Source organism: Scomber japonicus, chromosome 4 (assembly GCF_027409825.1).
Source record: "Scomber japonicus isolate fScoJap1 chromosome 4, fScoJap1.pri, whole genome shotgun sequence".
NCBI lineage: Eukaryota > Metazoa > Chordata > Actinopteri > Scombriformes > Scombridae > Scomber > Scomber japonicus.
In genome coordinates, this window is record NC_070581.1 from 17,222,615 (window position 1) to 17,243,196 (window position 20,582).

At 40.0% G+C, this 20,582-nt stretch overlaps 1 protein-coding gene across 1 annotated transcript; it reads right to left on the reverse strand.

Annotated features, from left to right (window-relative positions):
• Nucleotides 1–930: 930 nt before the first annotated feature.
• Nucleotides 931–20,237, reverse strand: LOC128357450 (dihydropyridine-sensitive L-type skeletal muscle calcium channel subunit alpha-1-like). The gene is made up of 45 exons (XM_053317803.1): nt 19,986–20,237; nt 18,417–18,522; nt 15,935–16,074; nt 15,579–15,712; nt 15,312–15,464; nt 14,958–15,163; nt 14,714–14,817; nt 14,467–14,612; nt 14,309–14,390; nt 14,068–14,228; nt 13,728–13,953; nt 13,432–13,639; nt 13,172–13,292; nt 12,947–13,061; nt 12,754–12,853; nt 12,588–12,657; nt 12,091–12,223; nt 11,828–11,957; nt 11,680–11,739; nt 11,186–11,292; nt 10,982–11,069; nt 10,788–10,895; nt 10,152–10,204; nt 9,904–10,050; nt 9,448–9,649; nt 9,200–9,358; nt 7,936–8,046; nt 7,765–7,848; nt 7,043–7,090; nt 6,445–6,471; nt 6,219–6,344; nt 6,069–6,134; nt 5,849–5,940; nt 5,600–5,759; nt 5,339–5,466; nt 5,111–5,207; nt 4,377–4,479; nt 4,171–4,272; nt 3,943–4,076; nt 3,437–3,562; nt 3,054–3,262; nt 2,896–2,960; nt 2,414–2,460; nt 2,249–2,323; nt 931–1,510 (listed from the first exon to the last, which is right to left on the reverse strand). The coding sequence occupies exons 1-45, from the start codon at nt 20,168–20,170 to the stop codon at nt 1,184–1,186; spliced, it is 5,571 nt and encodes a 1,856-aa protein (XP_053173778.1). The 5' UTR covers nt 20,171–20,237; the 3' UTR covers nt 931–1,183.
• Nucleotides 20,238–20,582: the final 345 nt, after the last annotated feature.

Below are 20,582 nucleotides of genomic sequence, written 5' to 3' on the forward strand. Positions count from 1 at the left end.
CATTATTTGGTTTGTTTGCAAAAAGAAAACTAACACAGAAATGATTGTTTTGGATCATTTATTTCTTGCCAATGGTGAAAACACCAATGTAACATCAACCATAATGGCACAGATCCAGAAATGAAGGAGAATCAAGGTGAGAAGTTGAGCTGTAAAGTTCACTCAAACTATCTCTGTGAGACGTATGTAAAACACAGGCTGATCAGCGGATAATAAAAAAGTCCTCTGAATGGGCCTGCAAATGTTTGCATTTAGGCAAAACTTGAAAGTGCAATTTTGCAAAAATGATGCCCATGCAGAATAAAATGTGTGTTCAAATCCCAATTTGCTTTAAAGCTAAATCCACCATACTCCAGGTATGCTTAAGATACATTCTCTGCACAGGTCAATTATAGTTATTAAATAGTATAACATATTACATATTTATGTAATTAAAAAACAAAACCTACAACCATATAGTGACTTGAAAAAAACTGCAGTATGGTGTAACACAACAAAATCTTTTGATATTAAATGAATCTCTGTCCAAAATAAAAAAATCTGCTGATAACCAACTGCATACAAGAACAGTGGTGAGCAGGAGAAAACCTGGTAAATTTCAGTCGTGAAAGATCACAAGTCCTAACGGATCAGAGAGGGATGCTTTACCAACAAAGACAAAATGCACTAGAGCCCTTACTGAAATTCCGTTGGTTTTCTGGGCACAGAAACTCAGTCATCGGTCCTCCAAAGTGGAGTCCTTTTTCCATTGTCCTCACTCAACTGTAGCACAACAAATGAGCTCTCTGCTCCCTGAGTCACTTTAGTCACACTCTTACCTCCCTCTGTGACGCTTCAGTCAGACACTCAGCTCACTCACATGGTTGTCTCATATGGAATGGATAACCTCAACAAACGCTACAAAAAAGAAGTGCGTCAATCTGTTCGCTCTGAGATAAGTTAGTATTTTTATTAGTTTCAATAAATCTGAAGATGTTTTTGTCATCAGATATATTGTTCCTCATTGATTTGGTTTCAACCACATTTGACAATGTACCAAACCTGAGCCAACCTACTTTTCAGACCTTAAGCCAGACTAGTAGATAAAGATTGTCACAGGGGCAACAAGCTCGATAAAGTGAGGTGGAGCCACCTAGAAGTGTTAAAAATCACATGATAACCACGTCCATTCAAATGTCAGCCTCTAAACTTTGGAGTCTGCCTCAGTTGTCTCTTGTCTTGTCTGAGCGGTGATGGAGGGAATCATGGGAATCGGACGTCTCTTTCTCCTCACGGCCACCTCTGGCTGGACTGTTTCCTGTGCGGCCATGGCAGGGGCAAGAGGAGGGACAGGGATGGCCCGTCTCTTTCTGTTGGAGGTGACGCAGCCGGAGCGTTCCTTGAGGATACCGTGAGCCATGCCCTCCATCTCATTTACGGTTGTGTGCATGGCATCAGCCATCTCCCTCTTAGTCACAGATACAAATCCCGGGTCTCTGGCTAGACGGGCCAGACCACCACCTACTAAAGCCTGGAAAAGAAAACGATGTGCTGTAATGTTTTCATACGTTATTATAAGTGGTAATTCATCAACCTTAAATCCACAGCTCCTGCTTTATTAAGTCATACTGTTATGTAGCAATTTCACGCATGACATTTTGAACACTGCAAATGATGATGTGATATTTTATTGAGCCTTGCAGAGGAAGGCACGCAGACTCAGCTACAAAACAACACTGGAGCACAGTTCAAATCTTTGTCAAACACATTTGAGAAACTTGAAACGCCCTGAAATTAAAATACAATATTATTTTATGAATTTTGACAGCAGAGAGACTACAGATGACCTAAAAAAAAGTATCATGTAGCTGCCAAATGGAAAGGGAAAGCCTAATGGAACTACTTGTTATATGATAGCTTTACATTCATAAAGCTCACTTGGATGTTACAGTTCAAATAAAATATCTTATGTCCTACAAATTCAGTCAGTAATTCAATATGTTGGCTGGGTTATCCAGCTGACAGGCAGATTGTAATGATGTCATATTTTTGTCGAAATGAATATGCTGAATTCCTGAACACATTAAAACTGAATGCACATTTTAAGGGAACAAAAATGTCATTCAGTTCAGACTATGTTTAAATTATGTCCAGGAACTTATTCCAATCTGGTAAAGTTAGTTAGGTTTATTAGCATCTACATTATTTAACCATCTCTAGCTGACCTTCCTTCTAATAGATAGTCAGTCAGAGGTCCTTCCTCACTTACCTCTTGGACAAGCTGGTCAGCTGCAGTGTGGGAGCTCTGACTCTGACTATCACCATAGTTGGGGTCATAAGGAAACTGTGAAGAAAAGATGTGAATCCATACATTGTATAAATGAGCTATTCATCGTGATGTGTGCTGGATGAGTCAGACTTCATAAAATATTACCTGTGTTTTGTCAGTTCTTACTCTGAAGTTCCAAGAATGTCGGTTGTCTAAAAAAGGTTGAAGAAAGAAAAACAAAATCTATTTTAAAATGTTATGAACAATATGTAACTTTGTAACACCTTGGGGTTTGTCTAATTGTAATGAGCATTTTCACCATTTTCTAACATTTTATGGGCCAAATTATGAATCAATCAAGAAAAGTAATTGGCAAATTAATTGTTGATAAAAATAATTGTTAGTTGCAGCCCCAGGTCTACAGGGCTCTTACTCATTTGCCAAATATGATTTGCTTATCTAATTTAAAGTGCCTGAAAAAACACTTAACACTGTAACCTGTTACAGAAATACGGTAGGAGGCAATGGGTAAATAAAATGTGTCATGAAAGTAGATACATTTTTCTTAATGTACCAAATTATTTTGGTGATACCCACGTGTGTTTTGAGGCCTGAAAAGACTTAATACAAACCCTGTTTCTGCATACCTGTCTCTGCATCCTCATTGGGATTGTAAAGGTCTTCACCACTGCCTTCTCTTTCAAATGAAAATCTAAAAAACAACAAAAATCACCCATCAGACATGTCCACCAAAAATGTATGTCATCTAGTCTCCTTGGTAGATGGGAGCATGGTTGGTACTCACTCTGCAAAGGCATTGTTGTTAGTGTTACTCCTTGGTGCAGATGTGGGGAAAAACTCGGTAGTGGGCACCAAGCCTGAGGAGTTGGGTGGGGAATCAGGCTGGCTCTCTGAGAACTTGAGGGGCCGCTGGTTGGTCATATGTGGGGACTGACCATCGGTGGGCTCAGCGGAGAATGAATCCACCCGGTTCCCGAACAGACCATGTGTACGCTGGAAATACAGAGTGAAGCAAGCACACATGCAGACATAATCTCATGTTAATTTAGAATCAAAAAATCAAAACTGACATTCACCGAAACTACCGCTACAAGATTTCCACCTTGTTGACCATTATAATCCAAAATATGTGCATCAGTATATCCATTCTGTCAGGTTGCTTCTCACCTGGAAAATAGCCTCTTCTCCAGCTTCCTCCATAGCTCTGTCCATCTCCTCCTCATTCTGCAGGTCTCCTGAAATGGCCCTGTGCATCTCTGGAGCTGCCTCTTCCTCTATATTCCTCAAACCCGCCTAGAAAAAATGTGGAGAATGGTGAAAATGCAGAGCAGAGACACACAGCAGCATGTTCATATGGAGAGGAAAGATTAAGCTACACAAAGAAGATATGCAAGAGAAGAGATACAGGCAGGGTTTTACTAAGAGAAAAATAAGACTTTTCTAACAGCAGAGTGCATGAAAAAACTATTTAATATTACATTTTTTTAATTGATTTATTTGTGTCATAGGAGCCTAAAGAGAAACAAAATGCATTTTTGCATAGTGGTAAAGCATCAACTTTTAACTTTCTAGTGAAAACTTTTCAGACATAATACAGTGATTTTTGTCTGGCATTTAAACATTTCAAAAATATTGTGATTTTGATCCTACCCTGCCCCAAATGGGCTGCTCACCTGGATCTCTGGGCCTGATGCGTTCTTCTTAGTAGGCCTGTAGCCATAATACTCCTCCTGGCGCTTCAAGAATTTACGGAAATGGTCCTGGAGCAGGAAGGTGGCGTAGAATTTCCCCACAGTCACCTCATCATCTATAAACCAGTCAAAGCAGACCTGCTGTCAGTGTGACAAGTACTGGATTATTTTGTAAATATCAAGTAATTCTATTTTTGTTAATAGACTTGCCTCCTATTGGGGGGATGACCTGATCTAACAGTTTCATGCTGGTGCGTTTCCAGATTTGCTTTATAATGGCTCTCAGCTCCTCGTTGGCCTGCTCAAAGTCACCTGTTAAGAACAATCCAGAATCATGGGAATCATGGGATATCTACATAAAACCGAAGCAAACACATTATTGGATATTAACTGTAATCCATAATGATGAGCTGTACCTTCTGTTTTGATCTTGAGTGCAGTTCTGACCAAAGCAAACAGGGTGGCATTGAAGGTGACGGTGCCATCGCTGTTGAGAGGCATGTTCATGCCAACCAAGCGCTGCATACAGGAAGTTGAAAGAATGTGGGCACCAGTGAGGAATAGAACAACGCACATATTTTCCCTCTCGTTTAGTTTTATCAACTCACTTAATTCAGTGTATCTATTAGTGTCATCATTATCATTTATTAATATTAATTTTTAGGTGAGGGAGGGGAGGCTTGAGAGAGAGATGAAGTGAACATGGGAGGGCCTTGATGTGTAGGAGATACTATGTAATACTACTATATACTCTACTGTATAATCTTTCAAACTGATAACATGGAAGAAAAACAAACACATTTGAAAATTCTCAGTTAAATTGTCTATTATATCATATTATATATATTCACTTTAAAAAGTAAAAATATTTTTTATTTCACCAAAAAAATCACTTTTAATTGGTGAATCTCACATTCTATAAATCTGCATTTAATTTTCACACGTTTTACTATACTTTACTATTCTTTTTACAACTATTCTAAAATGTAGTATTTAATTATAGTTTTCTTCTTGTGTATTGTCCCTCTACATGTTATTTTGCACAATGTCCATCAACAGTGCTATTGATAATGTTATTATTTAACCGCTAACTCCCTGTGTAATATGCATGCCACACATGATGCTTGATCCTCTTTATAACTGCATGTACCTTGCATGCAGCACGATGAGGACAAAACTTGCCAAAGCCCAGTGGAGGCTGGATGCGTCGCAGCAGTGTCACCACATCCAGATGTTTAATTCTCCCCCTGTTACATGAGAAAAACATTTTATACTGGTCTTGATTTGGCACCCACATAAGGTTGAGCGAATCCTGGGAGTTAACTGAGCTTAAATATATTGAGATTTAATTTGTAGATCTTGATGTGTTCAGCCTTACGTGGCTTCTGGGTCATATTCAGCCCAGATCTTCTTAAACTCGTCCAGATGGTGTGGACCAAGGAGAGACCAATCACGGGTCAGGTAGTCGAAGTTGTCCATAATGACGGCTACGAACAGGTTAAGGATCTGCAGTAGAGAGGAAAAAAAGATGCTTATTCATGCAAAAATGTTTCTTTTTTATTATTATTATTATTCTTTGATTATTCTCCCTCATATGATGATCATTAAAATATAACAACACTTTTTGCCCACTGCTCACCAGGAAGGCACAGAGACAGTAGAAGCTGAGGAAGTAGAAGACAGCAAAGTTGGACCCGCAGGTGTACTCCTCTCCTGGCAGGAAGTCGGACTTGGGGTCACATTTCTTCCCATACATAGAAGCCATCATGACCTCCTGCCAAGCCTCTCCAGTAGCACATCTGAGCACATAAACCACAGTGAGATCTTGACTCAGTTTTTGACCTTGGATCCAATGACCTTTGAACCTCATCCTGGCTCTGACACTCACCGGAATAACATGAGAACAGCCTGAGGGAATGTCTGGAAGTTGTTATTGCGGTTGATTTGTGTGCCGTCCACTAAGGCTACCTTCCCGAAGATCTGAAGGGTTGTTACAGTCCCAGTCAAAAATCAGTGTAGGAATTGTTTATAGTCTAAAAGCCATATTTAGGCAGAAAAGCTACAGTCTACAGAGAAACCTCCAGATAAATATATATTGAAGACTGTACCTGCATCCCAATGACAGCGTAGATAAAGAAGAGCATCACGATGAGCAGAGCTACATGAGGGAGAGCCTGGAGACACAAACACAAACAGTCAAATTAATGAAAAGTGACCACTTGGCAGCAGAGTGGAGAAAGATAATGATGATGACAAACCTGGAAAGACTTGATGAAGGTCCACAGCAGGTTACGGATGCCCTCCGAACGGTTCAGCAGCTTGACAAGACGCATGACACGGAAGAGTCGGAAGAACGTGATGGAAACTGAGGCATTTTCAGAGGCCTGCAGGCAAAAAGACAAAAAGAAATGAAAACAAAACTAACAACAAAAAACCAACAGAAAAACATTGCTCATTTGAAATACTTGGAGAGCTCTGGCTTACCGCAATTGCTTGCATGGGATTTGTCTCCTGCACAAAGTAGAAGATACAATATAGTGTTGTTACATTACATATAGTTATATTTGATAGAGGGTATATTATCACAATAGGAGACATTATGGACACGGCATTGATCAAATGTCAAACATTATTATGGTATGATTTACAATCTCAAAATAGGGTTAATATTAGATTCAGTTCTTCCACCTTTGATGAGTTACAAAGCTTCCAAAATTCAGGTCTTAGTCGCTGAAAACTAGAACAATAGCAATTTGTAACTCATGCAAAATAATTAATATACACACACTTTATTGTAAAAATATTAACAGTTTTCAGTCAATCCAGCCATCATTAATACTTGCTGTGGCCCTCTTTGTATAAACTATTGCAGCCATAATGGAACACAATATAGCAAATACCTTGCTATATCTTATCTTACATTTGCTCTGTAAGATGAGAGCCAGTAGAAACACAGATGTTTCACCAGCAGTAACCCAGTTTGAGCCACACATGGTTCAGTACAGTTTAGTTGAGAACATAGTGAAGTGCTCACACAGCAGGCTCATGCAGCAGTGCAGTGCAGTGGAGATCAGATATTTACAGCGCAGCCATGGAGACAGTACAGTCCTCCACTGGAGGCCAGGGCAGTCTGTGAAGGATAGACAGATGAGGAGTGAGATGGATGGAGAACAAAGGGATTGAGATGGAAATTATGCAAAAGAAGAGGCAGAAGAGGAAGAGTGGGCGAAAGAGAGGATTTGAAATTGTCACAAGCTAGTGTTGGATGAAAAAGATGACAACAATGCAGTGCAACAATGGAGAGAAACAACAAAGAGGATAATAACTGTAACTGGCCAGAAAAAATGAAAACATTGAGTTGGTGCAGCATTACCATATAAAATAACTCCTCAATCCATACTGTGCTCTTTTTAAAGTGCCCAAACAACACACAAACACTGAGTCACTGAAAATACTGCAATGGATCATTGTGGGAATAATGGAATAATGGAAAGTTTTGTTGTTTGGTGATGAAGATGGCAATGCTTCAGAGGATGCGCCAGGCACTGTGGAGGGTGAGAGAGGGGTTGACGTGGGAATGTCCAACGACCGTACTGACCATGTCCTGAGAGCTAGTTCTGCTGGCACCAATCAGTTGTTGGGCCTTGATAATATGCTTTTGGGTCAGAGCATTGAATAAATACATTCAGTCTCATTAAGACAGCACAAGGGACTTTAATGTACAACACCTGCAATGAGAATTTGATATCTATGAAATTGATTATTAGAACATTAAAAAATATAAGTCTCATGATTTGTACTCACATCGACTTCACTCAGGATGACATCAACAACGCTACCAATGACAATGATGAAGTCAAACACGTTCCAGGGGTCTCCAAAGTAGCCCTGTGCAGATCAATAAAGCACTGATGAGACAGTAGGACACTAGACTGGGAAGGTCTTTGTTTGAAAGACAAATGTTGGAGGCTTTACCCTCGCTTTGAAGGCCATGAGCTTGAGAATCATCTCCACAGTGAAAAGCACAGTGAAGATCAAGTTCAGCATGTCTGACAGTTTGGTCACATGGTCTGACTGGTTACAGTGCTGTTCAAAAGGGAAAGCAAACATTAATCTTGACACGCTACTAACTGGTAAGAAATATTAACATTAGAGCAATATACTAGCCTGAAAAGTATTTCTCTATAAAAGTCATTCATGAACAATTCACATCAAAAGTTGAAAAACATCTTAAGGCGTTATTGATTAATTTAACACTCAAAAACTCAGCCTATCCATTTGATCAGAACTGTGTGTGTGTGTGGTTTCATCAGATTTGATTAGCAGTAACCACAAAAACACCAAATTTGGATTAAAGCGTTACTAAATCCTGATTAGTCCACAGCAGTGTACGATTTTATATTTTCTAATTGAGCCCTGCCCACTTCAAACCAAGGAGAAGAGCACAGAGCAAATCTTTTTTTTTTAAAGATTTTGTTGGCATAGACTCCTTTATTTATCAGCAGATAGAGAGAGGGGGGTGTGACATGCAGCAAAGGACCTCTGATCGGGATTCGAACCAGGGTCAGCTGCATATATGGCATGCGCTCCAACCACTCGAGCAAATCTTAATATGAAGTAATCAAAATTGTTCGACCTTTTCATGTGGGACTCCATCACTCATAGTAAGCAGATGATTGAGAAAATTCATTTTACTTCTGTTTTTTCATATATATATATAACTTAAGTCTTATTTTGTTCATAGCCTTGTCCACCATCATCATCCAACTTTCCAACCATCCAACTCATGATTAACTTGGTCGGTACCGTTTCATTTCACTGATAAACCAAAAGAGATGATGGGAAAACCCACAAATGAATCAAAGTTTTAATAAACTGGCACTAGTCCCTAATAATTCTTAATAATTCAAGCAGTCCAGCAAACCTTTTTTTTTTTTTTTAAATGTCCCTGTATAAGAAGATTTTGCAAATTAATTCAAAAAGAAATATGTAGGGCACATTGAATTAATGCTCCAGACTACTCCAAAATTAATTAGTCTGGGATTTTGCTGGAAAGTTGCATAGTCCCATATTCTAAATACTGTTTCAAAGTTCCCATTTTCTCATTAATTAAATGCAGTATCATACACTGAACACTTTTTTTTTAAATAGAAATACCTACATCTAAAAATACTGAAGTTTGTTTGTCAGGAGCTTCAATGCAATACGAGTGTTTTTAGGTTGACCTTAATCTACATACCTGCATCCCCAGACACAAGGTGTTGAGCATAATTAGGAAGAACATGAGGTACTCAAAGTAGCAGGAGGTGACTATATACCACACCCTGTACTGGTAGGGATTTTTGGGGATGTAGCACCTCAGAGGACGAGCCTTCAGGGCGTACTGCACACACTGACGCTGAAGGGAGGCAGGGCAGACAGAATGTGGGTTAAAAAAAAAGAAAATAATTACTCATTCTACACACACATTTTTGGGTTTCAGTGCACCTGGTTCTTGTCCAGCTCACAGTCCTTATACTCCTGCTCGCCCTGCTCCTGGAAAGTGACAATGACGAAGCCCACAAAGATATTCATCATGAAGAAGGCAATGAGGATGATGTAGACGATGAAGAAGATGGAAACGTCCACACGATTGTTGAAGACAGGGCCCATGTCTTCTTTGTCTGAATCTATGGCTCTGTATAACAGTCTGGGAGAAGAGGGGATATTGTGTGGACACAGATATCAGAGATACAATAGGGCTAATCTGTATAGATGGAATTTATGATTCAGCAGATTAAAAAGGATATATTGCCTCTTTCGCCATCTCTCACTCCAGGCAATGGAATTCAAACCCAATATCCACATAATACAATATTATGTCCAACTCATTCAAACTGATGGAATTGAAAAAAAATCCTATCAAAAACGCGTCTGTCAAATAAAACTGTAATCTGTGCTTACTTTGGCCAGCCCTCAAATGTGGAAACAGTGAATAGAGCCAGCATGCCGTAGAGCACGTTGTCAAAGTTAAAGTCACTATTGATCCATTCTCTCTTAGCCACCACTGTGTCTTCTAGGGAATTCTCCATGTACTTCACGAAGGATCCCCTGAGAGGAGATACAATAAATTGTTACTCTAAAATAGCACTTGCATTATTGTTTTAATACAGTAGAGGAAATATATGATGTGTGAAAGATGTTTGCCTTACTGGCATTCCTCCCCAGTCATTTTGACTGGGTCTGTGCAGCTGTAGAATTTACCCTAAAAGGGAAAGAAACAGTGGCACATTTTATACACAGTGAAGCATTGATATGTGGAAGATTGTGAATGCCAATGAAAACAAATCAAGAAAGAAATAAAGTGAAATATAATGCAATTCATTATTTGTTTTTATTTTAATGTATGCATGTATTGTGTCATGATTAAATTACAAAAACACATTAAATGCTAATTATTTAGCATTTAATTATTATTTCTTTTGCAGTGTTGTCAGTAACATAGACCTGCCAACAACAGGACTTTTTCATTTTTGAGATGGAGACATACTGTTCATGCCAAAAAAACCCAAAAAAACAATCAACTGTCATGGACATTTGTTCTCCATCGCAAAAGAGAAAACCCTCCCCTCCTCCTCATGAAAACTAATGCCATAGTAAATGCATAAATACATAGGAAATACAAATAACAATGCACATTGTATTTCAATTTTTTGATTTAATTGATTTGTTTTCATTTGGGCATTTAAAAACATCTATATCTATACTTAGAGTAGATTAATTTTCAAATGTTACCTTTACACACTACACACTACATGTTGATTCAACAACGTCTTTTAAGAACCTACCTTGAAAAGTTGTACTCCTATACAGGCAAAAATGAAATTCAGCAGCATCGTGACTAGGACGATGTTGCCGATGGTTTTGATGGCTACAAACACACACTGGACTACATGCTGTAAATAAAAACAAACAATGAGTGGGTTAAAAAATAGTTACAACCATTATATACTGATTAAAGGTGCAGATTTGTGTGTTGTACCTTTAATCCTTTAGCTCTGTTGATAGCCCTGAGAGGCCTCAGCACCCTAAGCACCCTGAGAATCTTCACCACAGAGATGGCACTCGATCTGCATGCAGCACATGACAAACACCAATCTTGATATGCACATCAAGAGTAATTAATGGGGGAAATTTGACCAGGATATTGTATATCTAATGTGGCAAACCCAAAATGTATACTCACTCCATTCCCATAGAAAGCAGGGAGACAGTAACCACAATCAGATCCAGGATATTGAAGGAGTTGCGACAGAAGGAGCCCTCGTGCATGAATGCACCATATACTGTCATCTGTCAGGTAGATATAATATAGTTATACCCAGAATACTGAACCAAGCATCAATTTTATTTCACAAGACAAAGAATGAGTTGCATTGAATGTTATGAGCTTTAATCATTTATTTATGGAGGTAACTGAATTTAGTATTCAGCTGGACTACTACCATCATGAGTTAGGAAGGTCTGCATATTCAGTTTCTTAATATGGTATCTCTGGAAATCTGCATCATTCTTTAAGATGCTTCACCTCCATGTAAAGCTGTTTTTGTATAATACAGGAATTTCTCAGTCATCTATAAAGGTTTTAATGCTTTTAATGTTTCTGGGGCTTTTTCTTCTGGAAACAATACGGACATATTTAAACACACAGAATATCAGCCTCAATTTCATGCTACTTACCTTCAGTACAATCTCAATTGTGAACACAGTTGTGAAGACAATATCAGCATATGCCAAGATCTGGAGTAAAAGTTACAGAAAATAAGGTTATTATTCTTATTCTTTCAACAGTTAATATTGAGTCCATAGTCATAGACCCAGTTGTCACCTGGTTTCTATAGGACTTGGGATCAATGGGGTCTTCAGCTGCCAGGGAGATGGAGGAGAGGAGGATAAACAGGAGGATTAAGTTGGTGAAGGACGAGGCATTGATGATCTTGTAGCACAGTTTACGGAACCTGGATACCAGCAAACAGACAAATGTAATCACATACACAGACTTATAGTACATATGTATGTACACAAATAGACAATAACATACAATGCTGAAATATAACCACTCATTCTCAGGTTGGTATGTTTGGTTCCTACTTGTTCTGAGGGCCAAAGACAAAAAAGGAGCTGGCTTCAGGCAACGGAACAGCTTCCTCCTTCAGCTGCAGGTCGGCCATTGGTCGGGGGCGAGGGCTGATGGGAATTTCAGGCTCTTCCTCTTCATCGTCACCTAACGTGGAAGAAAGCAAAGGTTGGCAGATTCAAAATTACATACAGCCATGACAATCCTCCAATATATTGCTGTTATATGTAGTAGGCTTTATATGGTAGTCACCAGAGTAGTGTGAAAATGGCCTAACTTTAGACCTGCTATGAAACTAGCTCAGGGGATCAGGAGTCTAATAATAATGAGGGGTCACTATACTTGTACTGTAACATTACCAAGACAGCGGCACTGGTAAACAGCCAGTGTAATGAATACAAATTCCTGCAATCAGTAACCTACTTATGCTACAACCACATCAGTGAGAAATGTGGAATAGTTCAGAAGTCAGAGATGCAATAAATTTAGATGTTGAATTATTTTTTGTTACCTGGGAAGTCGGCAGGTGGGAATGGATCTTTCACTTCGTTGACATTGGACTCAAACTCATCAACTTTGAGCTAAAAAAAGACAATGTATACATATCATAGCAATCTATGACTTGTATACCAGCGCCAAGAGTAAACTTGTGATATGATGCCAGAAACAACACTAACCTTGGCTGTGGTGGGCATGCCCTCTATCTTGGCCCTCTGCTCTGCCAATTTTTTTGCTATCCGCTCCCTCTCTTCATCAGTCTTGTCTGGCATTTTGGACCTGGAGGGCAAGCAAAGAAACGAAAGGAATAGAATTCACCTCTACTGGTAGTAGAGTAGACAGAGCAGTTCATTTCAGTATTCTTTTATTCACCTTAGTAGCTTCCTTCTCAACTTCTCCTCTGCCTTCTCTTTCTGAGCTGAAGTCAGACTCTCAGCCTCTGCCAGGTTGTCGACAGCAATGGCCAAGAAGACATTGAGAAGGATATCTGGTTGCACTGAGCTCAGGGAAACAAAAACCTTGGCATTATTGCTAGCATTATTTCTATGTATACAGGTTTTTAATCATATATGAATGGTAAGTTTATGTGAAGGATACAGTTTCCACAGACAAAGAGGACAATGAAGTAGATGGCAACCAGGATGCCAGGGATGACAGGCCCTCCATAGGCCATAATGCCGTTGTACATGATGGAAGTCCATTCCTCTCCTGTTAAGATCTGATAGACAGTGAGATGTTAAAAAATGACAATAATATACTGATGTCATTTATGAATGGAGGAGGTAGACGATGTAAACAGCTAAGACTGTGGATCATAAAAATCAAAGAAATTTAAACAAAAGGGAGTCTAGTCTCACCTGGAATACACTGATGAGGGCTTGAGGGAAGTTGTCAAAGTTACTGCGCCTGGGTCTGGATCCAGAAAAAATGAATTTCCCCCCAAACACCTGCATGCCCAGCAGTGAAAAGATGACGATAAAGAGGAAGAGAAGAAGGAGTAGGGAGGCAATGGAGCGGACAGAATTCAGGAGAGAGGCCACAAGATTACTCAGAGAGGTCCAATACCTGCAAGCAGTTGAGAGAGAAGAGAGGTGTTAAGTACACTACGACTGTTAAATTTAATACAATGATCTTTTGAGGGGACAAGACTCACTTTGTGACTTTAAGGATCCTCAGCAGGCGAATACACCTGAGTACAGAGAAACCCAGAGGAGTCACGGCACCCGTGGACAACAAGATCATCTCCAGGATACCACACAGCACCACAAAGAAGTCAAAACGGTTGAACAGCGACATGAAATATGCTCTGGGACCAAAAGCATACATCTTCACAAACATCTCTATGACAAATAGCACCAGCAGTACACGGCTGGCCACATCTGATGAGGAAATAGAAGAGAAAGATGAATGAATGAATGAAACTGGGAGGAAACAATTCATGGAATAAAATCTTCACAATCATCTTCACAATGATGTGCATGTCAATCACCAACCTTGTAAGGAAGTGAGCGATTCAGACTGGTGGTGGTGCTCTGTTGCTATGGTTAGGGTGTTGAGGAAGACGAGGATCATCACCAGCCAGTAAAAAGCCTTAGTTTTCACATACACCAGGCACTTCATTCTGAAGAACCGGTTCCAGCGACGGGCCAGGCGACTAAATAAAAACATAATGTTAGCTCACTTTGCCAAGCCAAGCATGTCAACATAAACACATTTACAAAATAGCAGACTTACTAGTAGTACACAATTTGACTCTTGCCTTCCATGTCATACAGGCTGTCTGTGTCTGAATCTCCACTGGTCAAAGGCAGGAGTCCTGACAAGAGAAGAATAGTTGCAATTCAATAACCTCTACACATAAGATTGGTGCTGAGGTGGTTTATAGTACTGACCTTTGCCCTCTCTGTCAGCATCAAGGACTTCGGCATGAGTGATCCACTCCATGTAGCCATGAAGGTCCTCATCCAGCTGCTGGCGCTCTCGCAACTTCTGAAACTCTCCACGTGACCTGGCCTTCTCTCTCTCTTTGGTAAACTCTCTGAGTGGAATGACAAAGAAAAGTTAAACAGCACGTGTGATTATTTTTCAGTTTGCTCACAAGAAGGAGCAGAGAAATAGGTAGCTATAAAGTTTTCTTACCCACTGAGCACGCCCAGGACCAGATTGAGCATAAAGAAGGAACCCAGAAGAATGAGGGGAACAAAATAAAGCCAGGGCCATTCATTTCCTATGGCATCATTAACCTAAAAGACAACACATGGTCAGCCACAAGCAATGAATCCTGTTAGATATATTGTATCTACCTAAAACACTGTCAAATGTTGAGGTGTTGGCCCTAAGTACCACAGTCCTGAAACTGAGAAACAACTTAGCCATCACTAACCCAGTAGAGCACTTTGGTCCACCCCTCCATGGTAATACACTGGTAGACAGTAAGCATGGCAAAGCCAATGTTATCGAAGTGGGTGATGCCATTGTTGGGACCTTCCCAGCCTGGCCGACACTCTGAGCCATTGATGATGCAGCGGCGTCCGTTACCAGCCTGAGCACAGGGTGCAGGTAGTTCACCTTCTGCTGTAGAATAGATATCTGTGGGCCGACAAGAAGCGATGAATGATATTTTCCAAATTAAGCTCATAATTAAATTTCCAAAATGTTAACTGAATTCAGTCAATTTATGGGAAGAAAGTACAACATATATAATCACAACAGTGTCAGATTGCCCCTTTATACATACTTGTGCCAGAATAATAGCAGGTCTTATGCATTTTGCACTTGAAGAGTTCAAGTCCCATGATGGCATAAATAGTGACCAATAAAAAGACCAGCAGCGCGATGTGCAGCAGAGGCAGCATGGCTTTGAGGATGGAGTTCATCACTACCTGCAGGCCTGAATGTGACAGTAAAATCAAAACGTCTCAGCAGTCCATTCAAATGAATCAAAAAGTATAACAAGAAACAGTGGCATTCTGCATTATGTGTGGATTAAAGAAAGGGTTCTTACTGGGAACTCCAGAGACAAGGCGGAGGGGTCGCAGCACTCTGAAGGCTCTCAGCGCCTTCATGTCAAACCCACCACCTTTGTCCACCGGTATATCTGCTATGTTGTTGATGGTATCCATGGCAAATGTAAAGAGACTATAGGAAAAGATCATACAGCCATGAGTGCAAAACTGTTGCTTAAATGAGTTGAAATGTGTAACTTCACTCAATAATCTCATACACCTCATCTGTTGTAGTACTTCAGCAATGCAAACTGTATTTTCAGCTGTTTAAGTGTCAGTTATTTTGATGTGGTCAAAAGAAAGCTATGGCCTTTGGTGGCAGAGAAATCCACCTGCAGCCCATGGCTCATCTTACCCCATGAAGACGATGACAAAGTCTAATATGTTCCAACAGTTCCGTAAATAGGCGCCTTCATGGAACACCAACCCATACGCCACTATCTTCAGAAAGCACTCTAATGTGAAGATAATCATGAAGATATACTCCAGACTCTCCTGCAGAAAGACAAACACAATTAAGGAAATTACATTTTAGTAAGCTTATAACCTTCAGATATATATAATAGTTGGAGTACAAGACAACATTGTCATTTAGCACCTGCTAGGAGGAAGAGCATTAGGTGTTCAACAACACAGTTACTGGCATTAGATTTGATAGCCTGTTAGCTCATTTAAATGCAAATTAAACATGACCCCAGGAGGTTTAAACAGATGGGTGGCCCATGAGTCACATAGTGATGAATGCAAGAATTAAGGAGCATTGTCAGACACAGCAAACTGTTTAAATTAAAAAAATGAAACACTTTATTCAGAAGTGTTAAACAGATACATGTTGGGATGGTGGAATGAAAATATCTGTTTGCACATAGTCTGTGGTTTTATCATCTGTGTTGATTTCTTCAGAGACAAAGGAGGTCGACGCACAGCAGACAGACACAGAACCAAGCATGGTTTTCCTCAGGCCTTATATTGTTTGGGTCTACGTGTGTGTTAGTTGTGACAGCCACTGACAACAAAATGAGGGAATGTACGTGTTTATTCCAAAACATGTTACAGGTGTACTACTTTACTACAAAACACTATATCTCACATAATTGCTTAAAAACAACTTGGAACTGTGATTATTAGATAGATTTGCATTAATGACTCTGATTCAAAGAAGCTGTAATCTGAGAAGGGCATAGTACAGCCTAGCTCTACGGGAATCCAGCACCAGTTACCATCATAATTGGTGAATTAATTTGAAGTATCCCATAAATGCTATGAGATCGTTTTAAACAAATTAGGTCAATAATGTTTGGCTGAACCACCCAGCAGCAGTTCTCAAGTCCTGAATCAGCATACATTAACATTAATATATTAGAAATCTTGTGATTCCATTTAAACCAAGCAGGGAGACAACAATACTGTAGCTGCATTTCTATACAGCAGTATGTCAGTGTTACAAACCATCATATTTTATGACAGTGGTTACACAAGACAATATTTGTGGACGCTCTTGTAATCCCTGTGCCTGCGTCATTGGGGTCTGGGTTGACCTACTTGTAACAGCAATAGGGGGGTGGACTTGACCAGCTCTTCTTACATTGCTCACCTCTGCTGAATGGCCCACTCAGAAGTAAGAAGGATTTGTGAGGGGGCTGGCGAAGTATTTATTTATTTATTTGGCTGTGAGCTGCCAAAGCAGGGATATTATAGAAAATAGGGTCTGTTTTAGGTCCAGATACCTACTTTGTGAATTTGGACAAGGGTCTAGGTCAGATGGTTGTATACCGAAAAGACTGATATAAGCTCTAGTGTTGCTTATGGGTGCTACATGTTAACATTGCACTGGACGTTGGTGCAATGTCAACATTCTGAGCCTTGTCAATACCGGTGTCAATTCAACATAATTCAACATTGGCAAGATGTGTACACTGAGCAAAAGAAAACTTGTATCTTTTGCTCACAACACCACACATAGACTCTTTTAAGACGAAATTCCCTGGGTGGCATGATCCACAGCCTCACAGCACTGTAAACACACACCTACAGCTTGAGGTAGATGAACACATACATAAGTAGCACCGGGATAAAACACCTGCCACCCAACTAGTTCATGCTTTTCTGACATCTAGAGTGAGAAACTGACATCTAGAGTGAGAAACTGTGAGGAAACTTAAGCCATTTCAGTTTTGGCAGAATGTGTGACAAATGTTTCTATATCATTGCCTTGCAGAAAATGCAATGAAATCCCACAATAACTCACCAACTCAGATATAATGAGCTCTGCTCTAAAGTGCTGTATATTTTATCCTAAGCATAAATACTGTGTAAAAACAAATGTTGGCATTATGAGACATTACTGCATCTAATGTCTCTGTATTATGTAAATTGTATCCATGTAGGTAAAAAATCCACCCACATAGTATACAGTGTTTCATGCTTTTGTACCAATTTCTTTTTCAACAGCCAGTTTCTGGTTACAGGAGGATAAACTACTAAGCACAGATGGGACTCCAAGAAAAGAACTGAGTTGTGTCGGGAGGCATTTGAATGGTGTATGGCACTCTGACCAGTGACCAGCTGCAACACTAAGCTCTGAAGTCCTTGATTAAGTGGTCTCAAAACAAATACATTCATATTTTGAACATAGCCACACACTGTCATAGACTGGTCATGATAGAAAACTAGAAACTGCAGAAGCCAGAGAGCATGAGTGAAATACTGTCTTTTCCATATACAGCATATTACATTACAAATTACAAATATGAGTACTATGCTCTTCCACCAGGACATGCCTCCTCATAGAGTCCTGAGTCATATATCAAAGGAAGGGTATTTTCGCTCATACTCACCAAGCTTGAATTGGTGTTATTGGTATCTTCTTCGGGCATGGGTAGGAACACAGCCAGAGCTATGCAGTTTGCAAAGATGGTTAATAAGATGATGATCTCAAAGGTTCTGGATGGGGAAGCTCAGGATCATAACAACAAAACATGAGCAGGAATCATATAATATAATGAAGCATCAACAAAGGGATACAATTAACCTGGAATAATTCATGATGACAATTGAGTTCACGGTGTACATGCAAAGTAAATATTAGCAACAGAGGAGCCACTTTTAGTAAATAAATGCTCCATCTCTTCTTCTGTTTCAGTTGCTCTGTACTTATGTCGTTTTATCTGTACAAGCACTTCATAACTATGTTAAGAAAGGTGCTATACAAATAAAGATCATTATGACTTTTTTTGTAATGCAATGTAACACAACAAGTAAAGCAGCCCAGCCAACAATAATCAGTGCCTCTAGATGCTGCCTGAAACATCATCCCTATAATAGCCCATTGGGTAGTCAACACAGCCGTCACAGCAAAGTGTAATCTTGTCTGCTGTTGTGCTTCATTCTCGTCAGTAGGGGGCCCTCTGAGAGAATTCCCCTGCCAGGTCAGCATCATGTCTCCCTGTGATTGCACGGGACAGCTGCAGAGCCCAAGAATATGACCGAATCATTTAACCATGAACCACAATTTTTCTATGACATGGTTATTTTTTCGAACACCTGTGAGGTGATAGCTTCTTTTAATACGAATTTAATAAGAAGGAGTTAGGGAGTTTTGGTGTATTTCTGTAATTTTGCACAATATAAAGCACATATGCCCTGTGCTACAGAATGACATACCAATGTGATTATACTGCTGCTCTAAAAACTCCCCATGACTTTCTCAAGCATATGGGGGTGAATTTTAATACAGTTATAATTAATGAAATAAGATTGTATGTCCTGTTTTAAATGCTTTAAAGACAAGGCTATAACTAGATAATTATGATCAAGCCATTCTATTTTGGATACTAAAATATGTATAATCCAAGAATGGACTTCAAGCCAAAAGCAGCCCTCCCCTCCTATAGAGGCCATATCATCACTCAGCAGCCTGCCTTTTATTCGTGCTTAAAGCCTCGGATAGTGTTAGCATTTCAGGTTGACTCTTTCCATATTAAACACAGAGAGCGTCAGCTACTTAGAACCAAAGAGATGACGTCAGTAATCGTTTAAGTCTGCCAAATGTAAATGGTTGAAAGGGCTACAAACTTGACTTTGACACAAGGCTACCAGATACATAACAAACATCACACACTTTAGGGATGGGCTTGACACAGATTAGTGGGAAACTTGTCTTGGGTGTACAAATAATTTCTGTATACACTCACTGTCAATGATATTAAGTGGAGCCTTTTATATTGTAATAACCTTGTAATAGATATATATAGAATATAAAGAATGCTTGTAATTACTCACACATTGTATTTCTTTAATGAGACTGAATAAGCTCTGTCCACATAATATTATTAACACAATTGTTTGTGGGTTGTGTAAGTATAATATAGGTGTGTGTGTGTGTGTGTATAAAAGATAAAGGATACTTCCACTCCACAATGTTGATGCAGGCCTTACGGAAGGGATTTTTGAGGGAGAAGCAGAAGAGGGTTCTTGCAGGTCGTGGGTTTCCCCCCGTGGCCTGTAACTTCTTCAGCTTCTCCCTTTGCTTCCTCTTCAGCTCCTCTTCATTCATGATGACCGGCTTGGCCGCGTCTGCGTTGGCCGCCATCCTGATTCCTCCACCTGAGACAAGCTCCTGATCCTGGAGAAAGATGTCCTCTCACTGTATAATCCCAAACAGAAGCACAGTATAACTCCTGGTTGCGAAGGTCTCTGGGTCCCAGACCTGTGGATCCTGTACGCTCCTCCGCTGCCCTTTCCCCCTCTCCCTTTGACTCTGTCTCCCTCAGAGAGTCACCGGCCTCCCCTCCTGGCTGAGGACCTCTGACAGAAAAAGCACCCAAGGCAGGGAGGAACAGTTGGCCCTGCTATAATTTAAATTTAGACTGTGAGCCACTGACAGGCCATGCTTGGGGATGGTTGGGGGGTAGGAGGTGGATGAAGGGAGTAGACGGGATCAAGAGGGGGTTGGGGCAGGGCAGCAGTGGCAGCCGAGAGCACAACGAAGAGGAGGGACACAG